Raw genomic sequence first — 12,670 nt, 5'->3', positions numbered from 1 at the left:
TGCCTCCAAAGGGTCAAATGTAATTTTAGGACTGTATAAATGTAATTACTCCTTAACGGTTAAGCGAAAGCTCGGTGCTGCCTCAGGGTAGAAACAAGGTGCCAGGCCGGATAAAACAAGGTGGAGGGCAAGATTCGGCCAGTGGAGCTCGTGTTTGCCACCTGTGATACAGATATCATCTTGTTAATGACATCTCCTAGCAAACACACTAATGTCCTTATCTACAGAACATTTTAATGTTATATTCCTGGTCTGTCTAACATTATTCATGGTTAAAAATCTGAGATTTATTACTTTATCAAAATATAGCAAACTTTCATGATCAATATCACTCTACCTTCTCTGTTAGTGATATATCACATGCACAACTTGCATTAAGTTTGAGCCAGAGTGGAGAATTAATATTGCAAAAAGGACTTAGGAGGCACCACTAGTAATCTGGATTTCTTCATGTTTCACCTCAAATTATTAGTAAAACTTAATTCTAATTATTAGTAAAACTTATATATTTGATTCTGTGGATCTAATTTGGTAATAAAACCCTCTGTGTTATCTCAGTCATAGATGATAAGGAAAGAGGAAGTTCTATATTAAAAGTTATTGAAGAGACAGGCTGCCCTGGCTGGTGTGGCTCAGTGGATTGAGTGCAGCCTGTGAACCAAAGGATCACTGGTTCAATTCCCAGTCAGGGCACATGCCTGGATTGTGGGTTGGGTCCCCAGGAGGGGGCATATAAGAGGCAACCAAACACTGATGTTTCTCTCCCTTTCTCTTCCTGTCTCTAAAAATAAATAAATAAAATCTTTTAAAAAAAAAAAAGAGAGAGAGATACAGACTAAATAAATGCAAAATGTGACCTTAGATTAAATTCTGGACCAAAGAGGAAAGAGAAAAGGGTCTTGATTATTTGCTTGATTTAATTATGAAAAGCATTATTGGGAAACTGGGGATATTTTAATGGAATCTGTGAACTAGATTGTAGAACTGCCCGTTTCAGTATTACTGTCCTAATTTTGATGGGTTTACCAAGGTTATATAATTTTGTAACAGTTGTAACAGTTGTGTTTTTAAGAAATTTAAGGCTAGTTGATCATCATGCCTGCAACGTACACTTAAATGGTTCAGAAAAAAGCTATTTATACATGAAAAATAATAAGGTAAATGTGGTAAAACATTAACTGGGGAATCTCAGTACAGGTAGTATATGGAAGTTCTCTGAATGTATCTTTCACTTTTCTGTAAATTTGAAATTATTTTAACTGAAACCAAAAAGAAAAAAAAAGAAAGGTAAAATAAACACTTTGAGACAAAAAAAATAATGAAGTACAGGGAAAAGATCAACTATGCCATGAATCAAATAACCTTGAAATCTGTTGACAGGTGTTTTGTTTGTTTTACCTTTTTGATTCTAAGTTAGCTTTGGAAGAAGGCTGAAGACATTCTCTCCTAGAACTGGAATCTCTGAATTCTCCAATTATTGAAAGTGTAATTTTACTCATGTTTCCATAAAAGAGTTGAACATCATTAGGCTGTTGGGGAAGATCATACACTGAAATACAAACAATGTTTGAAATATATAAATCCATATAATCACACCACAAAATACGAGATAAACTTGTGTATGTCTACCAGCCACAAAACATGACTCTGTTAGATTGGGGGTAGGTGACATTTTAATTTTTAATATTATTGACAAGCATAAAATTATAGGTAGTTCAGCAAGCATCAATGATTAACAGTCCAGCCTCTGGCTTTGGATTTGAACTACAACCTTGACAATTAGTAGCTATGTAACCTTTGGCAACTTAACCTAAATGTTGGGAACCACTCTGCCTGGTTTCAGGAGTTGTAACTGTCCCCCATGGCTAAGGCTGAGTGTGCGACCTGTAGAATGCAAGTCACTTAGAAGACAAAGCTTGTCTCAGGTAGCAAGCGCTGCTTCTGCTTCCTCCCCTGCCCCCAGTGCCTGAATGGTTAGTCAGAGATGGGTAAGACCCCTCAGAGTGGGGGCAACCTAAGTCAGACATGATCACTTGGGAAGCTATCATGGAGGGGGGGGGCACGCTGTGACAAAGAGGAAGTGTTGGACCCCCCCAACCCTCCCCCCCACCACCGCTATTCTGACATAGCCTGAGTCCCCATTTCCCTCTGGGAGAAGGGCTTCCTGGCTCTAATCCACTTAAACCTAAAAACCTATGATGGGGAAGGAGGTACTGCCTTGTGCTGGAAAGGGCGGGTTCCCCAGGGTGATCAGGTCTAAGAAAGAATATGTAAAATCCTGTGAAACCTGCTTTGTTTAGAATGCTCTCATTTAAATGATAAGGGTCCAAGCAAGAAGTTTGTTCCTCAAAGTTTTATGGCTCTTTAGCTATCTGACCCTGACTGAGAATAAGCCCTCATAGTTCTTTGAATGATGTCTATTGTTTGATCCTTACCTGTATCCTTGTGCAAATGAACCCAATAAAAGCCCCTTGAGGAAGGGGCTCTTGGCCCTTCCCCTTTGAGGGATCGGCCACCTTTCCTCCCCAAGCAGCTCATGTCTTGGTAGTTTCACTTTTATCTGTGGTGGTGATGGGGCGAGGGACACACACACGATGACACGACATGGACGGACACACAGGGACTTGATGTGACACAAACTTATATAAAGCATACTGTGGGCCAGGCAATGTTCTATTCCCTTTGTATATATTAACCTAGTTGGTTTTCACAACCCTTTGAGATAGGTAATATCTTAACATCAAAGATAAAGTATCTGAAGCACAAAGAGGTTAGGAGCAAATTTATAAGTAGCAGTCTTACAGACATTTAACTTGCAAATCTAGAAACCAGGCAATATTATATAATTAAATATTGTAGACTAATAAAATGGTGTTGGGGTTAAACATTTCTAGATTAGTCCACTTGAATTTACATATACTTGAAATGTTATAGAACATGTTTGTATTCTACATATAAATTAGATATTAAGAATTAAATACAAATTGAAATTTATAGTAGCCAATATATGACTGTAAAAGTTTAAATCAACTGTGACTTGCCACTAATTACACATTTTACAAAAGCAAGATTATAAATACTTATAATAGTAATATGCTTAAACAAAAATTATTCAAAATAATCATGTACAAAGTTCAAATGAAACATTCTCGTCGGTGATCTACTGAAACAACACAAAATAAAGTGGGGTTGTTTCCTCTCTTTGTACAATAAATATACCACCTTGAAACACCCAGTATTCCTTGAGGTAGAGCCTGTCATTCCAAAGAACTTCCAAAGCCCCAATTCAACTCCCATCTTAGATGGGTAATTTGGCATGCTACTTATTTATCTCTTGGGTTTATAAACATAACCCTTAATATAACAAACACATTTGCTGATTTTGTATGAGGTTTCCTCTCCCTTCACCATCTGCTTCTTCAAGATTCCTCAACAGCCCTGCCTGGTGCAGCTCAGTGGGTTGAGCATCATCCTGCAGACTGAAAGGTCGCCAGTTTGATTCCAGGTCAGGGCATATGTCTGGACTGCCCTGGTTTAGTCCTTGGTCGGTGTGCATACGAGCCATATGAGAAGGAACTGATCAATGTTTCTCTCCCTCTCTTTCTCCCTTTCCCCTTTCTCCAAAAATAAATAAATAAAATCTTTATAAAGAAAAAAGATTCCTCTACAGTCACTTCATTCTACATGGGGCACCCTTCTTTTGTGCTCTCCCAGAATCCTAAACACAGCTCTATCACAGCACTTTTCACACTGTACCTTAATTATCTGTCTTCCCCAGAGCCTGTAAAGCCTCTAAAGGACAAGCACCGCATCTTTTACCTCTAGACACTGACACCCTGTACTCTCAATGCATGTCCAGTCTATTAATGAAATGTTACTGAATTAAGAAACTGTGCCAGGTTCTGAACCACTACAAACTCCAACTACCTACTTTGAGTTAGTCTTCACTATTGCTTCAATATGTTACTAAATGTTTGTTTCAACTACATAGCACAGTTTAATTTAATTCTTTTATTGGGATCTTTCTAGAGGTAAGAAATAAGAAAGGTGAAGCTCAGGGGAGATGAAGTGGCTGAGATGGGTCTTGAATTGAGTTTCAACTTCAAATCCAAGGTTCCTTCCATACTCTGCTGCCTTAACACGTAAGATTAGAAGTGGCAAAATCCACTTCTAATCTTTTTATTATCTTTAACTAACCCCTATTGCTGTCTTCCCTTTGAGCAGATGTTCTAAACTCTTAATTGCTGAAAGAATACAGACTACATCACCTCTACATAGGTATAAGTATCCTTTTATTTTATCATTGCATATTTCAGAATCAATGTATATCCACATTGCATCATTTAAAAACTAAAAAACAAAAGTGGGGAGAACACCACAAAGTAAAATTCTATGCTCCTATAATTTTACCTATGTACTATATAAAAACACAAAATTATTTTTATACCAAAATAAGATCTTACTATGCAAACCTTAAAAATTTTTTTCTCAATAAAATATAGAATTAGATCACTGTTTTTAATAGCTTCAAAATAGTATATTGCAAAATGAAACAATCCCCTTCTTTTGGACATTTATATAATTTCCTCTTACTTTGATAAAAAAATACTGTGTGGGGAAAATCTGTACACTTTTATACAATTTGTATGCCTGAATACATATATTTTTGTGTGAATAATAAATGCCATTAAATCTTTAAATTGTTAATATCAAACAGAACTAAATATCTAAGTTAGTCATTCCACCACTATTCAGGATTTTGCCATGATCACATCCTCCAAAATTGTAAAGTAGGCAAAAAAGGATCGAAATCTCTAAACGAGTTTAAGTTTGTAAACACTAAATCTTGAGTAGTAATTAATTTAAGTTTAATAATAACCATTTTCCTCCTGTTTAAAACTCCACTCACAGAATAGGTGCAAAAATATATTAATGATATCTAACATTTAAACTATATAAATGAGAAGTTAGCTATTATTATTACTGCTCTCATTTTACAGAACAATGAATTTCAGAGATATAATATGTCCAAAGTAATATAGCAGAAACAATGGCTCAAACTCTGCCTGCTGCCATAAACTAATACTCTTCCTTCTTACCACATCAATGGATCTAGAAAATACTACAAATGATTCAAAGATTTAAGACATGATGAAATTCTTACCTTCAGTTACTAGCAGCTCATCTTGAAATCCTTCAGCAAAGTCAATGCTTTGAAGCATACTATGCTCTGGAAATATGTGTTCTACAATCCCTGGTGTATGCAAAAGAGCCCTGCAAAGAGAGATTTTTTCATTCAAAGGTGGTTTTACATATGAAATGACCTTGTTTTTATTAGTGCATTTGGCAAATTCAACTAACAGCATGATATATTAGTACACAGATCTCATGTACTAATCCTAGTAAGTAATTTAAAAAGAAATCTGTTTTGGAGATTCCCTTAAAAATTATGATAGTACATCCATCAGTTTCAGTTAAATATTAACATCAGAAAAAGAACTCCCTAACATGAGTAGAAAGAAGAATGAACTTAAGATTCCTTCAGGTCTTATATTTTTAATATTTAATTTAGTAACAGAAATTTGCCTCAGGTGAAAAAAAAAGAGTATGCCAAGAAAATGATACAAATTAAGATATGAAAGGGAAACATCTAAATTACCATATAACTACATTTATCTGGCCTCTTCTAGAGAATGTGTGAGAACTGAAATGTAAATTTCACTGAAATACTCAGATATTCATAAGCAAGTGAAATCTTACTACTCTAAATCTGTGGCAAACTGGAGTTCCAAAACAATACCTTGATTTCTATAATCCAGTGGAGAAAAGAAAAAATCTGGTAATCTAATTTCTCCAAATGCCTGTTTCTATATCTAAAATACATAATTGAGAAACAAAACCAGGTTCAAAGTTGAGTTCTTCAATTGGGTCTATTTTCACATTAGGTACCTACTTATCACTATACTCTCTCTCTCTGTGTAAACATTCCAATTATCCTCAACAGATTAAAAATTAAACAAAATTTTCTAAATTCTGCACCACAATAAAACATTGCAGGGCACAAAAATTGGGAGAAGGAAAGACTGGCATATGCATATAACATGTCCTCTACTGGCAGTTAATTATTTACTACTACCAGATGAAACATCATGAACTTCACAATTATTTTATATTTAGTTTTCTAGGCTAGGGAACACAATTTGATAATATAAGAATTCTGAATTCAGCATACAAGAATGTTACCTATGTTAAATTATATCTAAACTTAAATACCTAAACTTGACATTTCAGCATAACAAGCTATATTTAAATTAGATGTAACAAATTTTCTAGAAGTACATGCTTTAAGTAGCTAGTCATATTAAACATCCCACGCAGTTCTAAAATTCCTTTCAAATAACTGACAACCTTCTTAGAAATATTCCAAATTAGGTGTGTTTAAACAACATACTTTTAGTAATTTTTAAGCCTTTTCTGAAATCATCAACCATCACTACAGAGATAGTCCTATGTGAACATGGGTGAGTTTCCTATAGGCACTTCTACTTATCGGCTACACAAATTTTACCAAGATTGTTTTCATCTACTGGTCCACTAATAAGTAATGAAATGTGCTATAAATTCCAAATCTCAAACAATTTTTTAAGTCTTCATTATTTCTATTTAAAAGGTACCAGTACTATCTAAGATAAGTAACCTACCTTCGATATTGTTGTCGTGAAATTTCATCTCCGCCAAAGAAGTATATAGTGGACAGTTCTGTTGCGATTTTGTGATTGCTATCACTGTCTGGTGGATTATATATTATGGTAACAACCTGATGCCAAGAAAACAGTCAAACTGAATATTAAATATTTGGGGGGTAAGTAATTTCACTCTTAATAAACTGTCATATGAGCCTAACAGTCAATGTAGACATGAATGCAAATGTATAGCATTTCCAAGAAGATAAGTACCTTTATTCCTCTATATATTTCAAATGTTTTTTTTTTTTTTCCAGTTTTGGGCCATTAAATACACACTTACTAATTTAACCTAAAAATGAGTTTATATTTTTAGTGCAGAGACTTTTATACTTACTTCTTGTGTTTTTTCCTTAAGCACAAATTTATCTGGAAAAATCCTTAATATTTTAGGATCCAGGAAAACTTTTTTCTGAGAATCCATAAAACCTACAGCTTTAACAAAAGCTGCACGAGAGCCGGTGTTACAAACAGAAAAAACAATTCTACTCTCCTTGCCAGGTATTAAGTCATTCATTGTTACCATGTAACTGTCAGATAATTTTTTAACACCTTCCAAAATAACATTACTTGTTCCTCCATATCCAGACAAAGGTATCTGAAAGAACAGAAAATACATACATTCAAAATTATCTTTATATAAGTAGAAATCAGATTAAATTAAGGCCAGAGAAGAAAATATATACACTAGAGTTAATATAATTAACATTATTGTTCTTTGTGTACTTTGGAAGTTATCTCACTTCCAGCCCAACACTGTATTAAAGACTCTGTATTAAGAGAAAAACACCTCAAAGAGGTACAAAATTATTTTCCTTCCAATATGCTAAGAATAATTACCTCATTTTCATAAAAGCCAACCTTAAATAATACAGGAACAAAAAGACTGGTACAGTATAGATGTCCTTACTTAATAAGAGTTGAGAGTGAAATGCATTGATGTAATTTACTTCAAAATGCATTTAAAAAAATACATGAATTGATGGATGGTTAGACATGTATAAAAGAAATATAGCAAAACATTAATTGTAAGTAGTGGGGTATCTGAGTTTACTGTCCAGTTCTTTAAATTTTCCAGCATTCTAAAATTTTGAAATGAAATGTTTTGGTGGAAAAATCTATTATTTTTAAAGACTCAATATAAATATTTTATCTGTATTTTCAAAGCGTAAGAAATCACAAATAAGTAAAAGCTTAAGAATGACTAAATATAATAAAATCTAACTAATGCTAGTAAACCCAAAGATTCAAAAGAAAAAACTATTACTCTAGAGCAGGGTTTCTTAACTTCAGCATTGTGAACATTTTGAGCCAGACTGCTGTGATGAGGGTCACCCTGAGCATTATAGGGTGTCTGGCTACATTTCTGGCCTTTACCCACCAGACGCCAGACACACCATCTTCCCAACTCCAAATTATGACCACCAAAAATATTTCCAGAAGTTTCCAAATATCCCCTGGAAGGTAAAATGGCCTCTGGTTGAGCACTGCCATTCTATAGCACTAGAAAAGAAGAGCTAGTGTGAATGCCTACAACCTGCCCACAGATAGCTCTATAGTCAGGTACCCTGAATGTGAACCTTTCCTGGACCATGTAATCATTAAGAAGAGTGACTGGCATATACTCAGCATGCAATAAATACATTTATTGTAGTCCCACCATGCTGTATATACAGAGCAGAAATCATTTCATTTCCTTCTCAGAACCAAACTGGGAAATTGTGGTGAAAATTATATGCATTTCAGATAAGGGAGTAAAGCACATATTTTAAGTAATTGATCCAGGGTGAGTGTGAAGAAAAGAGGACTGTTCCTGATTCTCTCATTACTAAAGTGCTCCTCCATAACTACACCAGGCTACTTGTCTTCACAAAGACATTATCAAAGTTAATGGTCTAAGAAGTCTTCTGGTGAGATAAGAGCCATATTCTGTACACTTCAAATCCCACTCAGCCCACTCTCAGAGAAGGGTGACATTTGCCACCAATATGACTGGATTAGGATCCTGGTTGGTCTTAAGAGGACACTAACCTGAACCTCAGGCTTGACTGACTGTCACATAAAATGGTTGGGCCCTAAATCATCAGAGATTCTTCCTTAGGAATAACCTCAAAATCTTGGCTAACAAACATGAAAATATTTACAGCATATTCAGGATAGTCTAAAAGATACAACTCATTCAGTCCACTCCACAAACCACTTGATCCTTACATGAAACCAGACACAATATATGAAATTGTGTCTGGGGCTCATGTGTAAAATGTTACTTCTAAAAATGACCATTTACAGACTCTGGGCAAGATGGAGGCATAGGAAAATACCTATTGTTTCAAGCATAACAAAAGGAAGAAAAACAACAAATTCAAAAACAAAAAATAACAACCATTGCCAGAAAACCAAATTGTATGAAGTCCAACAACAACAGAGTTAAAGAATAAACATTCATTCAGACTGGCAGCAATGGTGGAGGCAGGCAGGCAGCGAAGACATGCTGCAGCTGGAGTTCTGGGCAGGTGAGGTAGTGGGGAGCAGTCCCACATACTCCTACATTTATGTGCGGATAAACCAGGAGGAACAACTGGGGAATGCGATAGAATGTGCACCCCAGTATTCAAGCAGGGAACCCTGTGGGGTTGCAGCTGTAGGAGAAATGCCCAGCCTCATAGGAGAGTTCACTGGACAGTCCCACAGGGTCCTAGAACGTGAACAGACCCACCCAGCCACCCGGGAATTAGCACCAGAAGGACCCAATTTGCTTGTGGGTAACAGGGGCAGTGACCAAAAGCAGGGCAAGAACCAAACAAGTGGTATCGTTCCCTCTATGATCCCTCCCTCACGTTTAGCATCACAACACAATGAACAGGGATCGCCCCACCCTGGCAAATACCTAAGGCTCCACCCCTTTCAGTGTAACAGGTATACCAAGGCAAAGAAATATGGCCCAAATGAAGCTCTAGAAAAACAGATCAAAGCTCCAGAAAAACAATTAAGCAACGGAGAGAGAGCCAACCTATCACATGCAGAATTCAAAGCACTGGTAATCAGATGCTGACAGAAATGGTTGAGTATGGCTGCAAAATAGAGGAAAAAGTAAAGGCTATGCAAAGTGAAATAAAACTATACAGGGAACCAACAGTGAAGGGAAGGAAACTGGGACTGAAATCAATGGTTTGGAGCAGAAGGAAGAAATAAACATTCCATCTGGGGCTGTTCCCAGCCCCAGAACAGAATGAAGAAACAAGAATTTTTTTAAAATGAGGGGCTTAGGAACCTCTGTGGCAACTTTAAACGTTCCAACATCCAAATCATAGGGGGAAGGAGAACTTCCCCGATCTGGCAAAGGAAAGAGACTTCCAGGAAGTCCAGGAAGCTCAGAGAGTCACAAAGAAGCTGGACTCCAGGAAGCACATACCAAGGCACATCACAATTACATTACCCAAGATTAAAGATAAGGAGAGAATCTGAAAAGCAGCAAGAGATAAGGGGATAGTCACCTACAAAGGAGTTCCCATAACACTAGCAGCTGATTTCTTAAAAGAAACCTTGCAGGCAAGAAGGGGCTGGAAACAACTATTCCAAGTCATGAAAGGCAAGGACCTTCATTCAAGATTACTCTATCCAGCAAAGCTACCATTGAGAATGGAAGGGCAGATAAAGTGCTTCCCAGATAAGGTCAGGTTAAAGGAGTTCATCATCACCAAGTTCTTATTATATGAAGTGTTAAGGGGATTTACCTATGAAAAAGAAGATGATCAAAACTATGATGACAACAACCTCACAACTATCAACAACTCAACCTAAAAACAAAAACAAACTAAGGAAACAACTAGAACAGGAACAGAATCACAGAAATGGAGCTCACACGGAGGGTTATCAGTGGGGAGGAGGAGATGGGAGAATGGGGAAAAAAGTACAGAGAATAAGAATCATGAATGGTAGATACAAAATAGACAGGGGAAGGTTAACAATACTGTAGGAAAGGGAGAACACAAAGAACTATGTGTGACCCATGGACATGAACAAAGGTGGGGAAATGCTGGTGGGAGGGGCGGTTCAGGGTGGAGGGGAATAAAAGGGAGAAAGAAATGGGACAACTGTAATAGCATAATCAATAAAATGTACTTAAAAACTGAAGTAAAATAAAAACGACCATTTGTATCTTTAGGCAATTTTGTCCGCCACACTTCACAGGGTCAAAAGAAGGTCCTAGAGAGAACATGTCAAGCCCTAACATTAAATAAAGCTGAATTTGTCAGTAGTAGCTATTTAGAAAAACCTTTTAGGTATTGTTAATCCTGTCATTTATCCCATTCCCTTTTCTCACTAGGAAATGAACCATAATTTTAGTCCCAGCCCCACTACCAAACAACTGTGCAGTTTGAAGATATGAACATTAGTGAATCTTCAATTTCATTTTCCTTTTCTCAATGATTTACCACTTTTTTTCTTATAGTGTTCAATGTACCTAAGAAATAACTTGAAATTCTTAAAAAAATTATGATGGAAGAAACAAAATATAAAAACTCCATTCTCTGTTTACCACTATCCAAAACAGAGTTTAAGAAATCACATTAATAGATATTTTTAACTGACTGAATAAAATTTACTTAGAAAGACAGTATCTTAAGCAGTTTCAAGTGCATTTGCCAAAAAATGTGGTCTTGAAAAAATAGGTATATTTCAAAGTTCTCAAACTGAAATGAAACTTAAATCCATTAGAAGAGATTATGACTTATATAAATACTATGGTGGCTACTTTTACAACCTAACAATTCTAAAAATAAATAAGTATGCTCTAATCTATAAATCCAGAGAATCAGGTATTTTGATTTATAAAAATGGAGTACATAAAATGAAAAAAAAAATGCAGTGAAATTACTTACCGCAAACTTAATACCCGGCTGTGATCGAATTCCAAGTTGTTTAATTTCTAGTTTAGCTAACATGGAAGATAATCGAGTAGGTGAAAATAGTACAAAGATGTTAATATCTTCTTTTGGACGAATTTTGATCTCACAGTTACTAGTTAATCGCTCTTCTGAACCAAAAGTGTGTTGAAGCTACGATTTAAAAATAATAACTGTATAAAACAAAGCATTAGCACAAATACAACATACCAATAACACAAAGAATTCAAAGACAACACAAAATGGTATGCATATGTAAGTTTTCTGGATCTAGACAGAATATAAAACAGAACAAATGAAGTGTTCTACAAACCTGAAAGGAGTCCTGATCTTGTCCTCTAATTAGCAGTCGTAAGTGTTGGATTGTAGTCGTGGAATTATTTCTTAAAGCTAGTTTCTGAAGCCTGGAAACAATTATACATTTTATCGTATCTTTTAAAAGACTTTATTTATTTTTAGAGAGGGGAAAAGAAGTAAAATGAGGGACGGAAACATCGATGTGTGGTTGCCTCTCACAAGCGCCCTACTGGGAACCTGGCCTGCAACCAGGGTATGTGTCCAGACTGAGAATTGATCCAGTGACACTTTGGTTCGCAGGCCAGCACTCAATCCACTGAGCCACACACAGCAGGGCTGATTATACATTTTAAATGAGGTTTTCCTCCATGGGTATTGCTTACCATTATTAAAAAACAAAGCCAAAACCAACTGTACTACTTAGAAATGACTAATTGTTTATGCCATTTTAAAAGCCTGGAATTCTCTCTCCACAATCCTAGAACCCTACATTTCTGAAAACACATGCCAAAGACTCATCTTATCAGAAGGTTTTTGATTTAATCTTGCTCCTAATATAGCTCCTTAGCTGCTCATATTATTTGTATTATGTATACAGGTATTATCTGTCTTACACAACATTAATCGATGAAAATCCAGATGTTATTCCCATATCCAAATATTTTAGTAAAAGATTTAAAAAATTTTTTGTTAAAGTACATTTTATTGATTATGCTATTACAG

At 35.8% G+C, this 12,670-nt stretch overlaps 1 protein-coding gene across 9 annotated transcripts in view; it reads right to left on the bottom strand.

The window, feature by feature from the left end:
• The window catches only part of CEP192 (centrosomal protein 192), a 152,933-nt gene that overhangs the window by 24,210 nt on the left and 116,053 nt on the right, over window positions 1-12,670 (bottom strand). For 8 of the 9 annotated variants that reach the window (XM_053668827.1, XM_053668826.1, XM_053668825.1 and 5 more), the window contains 6 exons: window positions 11,964-12,054; window positions 11,627-11,803; window positions 7,081-7,341; window positions 6,702-6,817; window positions 5,165-5,274; window positions 1,399-1,549 (listed from right to left, as the gene is read on the bottom strand). In XM_053668827.1, coding sequence (XP_053524802.1) covers window positions 1,399-1,549; window positions 5,165-5,274; window positions 6,702-6,817; window positions 7,081-7,341; window positions 11,627-11,803; window positions 11,964-12,054 — 906 coding nt within the window. Of the gene's footprint in view, window positions 1-49; window positions 162-1,398; window positions 1,550-5,164; window positions 5,275-6,701; window positions 6,818-7,080; window positions 7,342-11,626; window positions 11,804-11,963; window positions 12,055-12,670 lie in introns of all 9 variants that reach the window. The other variant, XM_053668832.1, reaches the window with a different exon arrangement.

The sequence above is a fragment of the Artibeus jamaicensis genome, unplaced genomic scaffold (genome assembly GCF_021234435.1).
Source record: "Artibeus jamaicensis isolate MK-2021 breed Jamaican fruit bat unplaced genomic scaffold, CSHL_Jam_final contig_511, whole genome shotgun sequence".
Taxonomy (NCBI): Eukaryota; Metazoa; Chordata; class Mammalia; order Chiroptera; family Phyllostomidae; genus Artibeus; species Artibeus jamaicensis.
The sequence above is the reverse complement of the archived record's forward strand: the minus strand, read 5'-3'. Positions and strand labels throughout refer to the sequence as shown.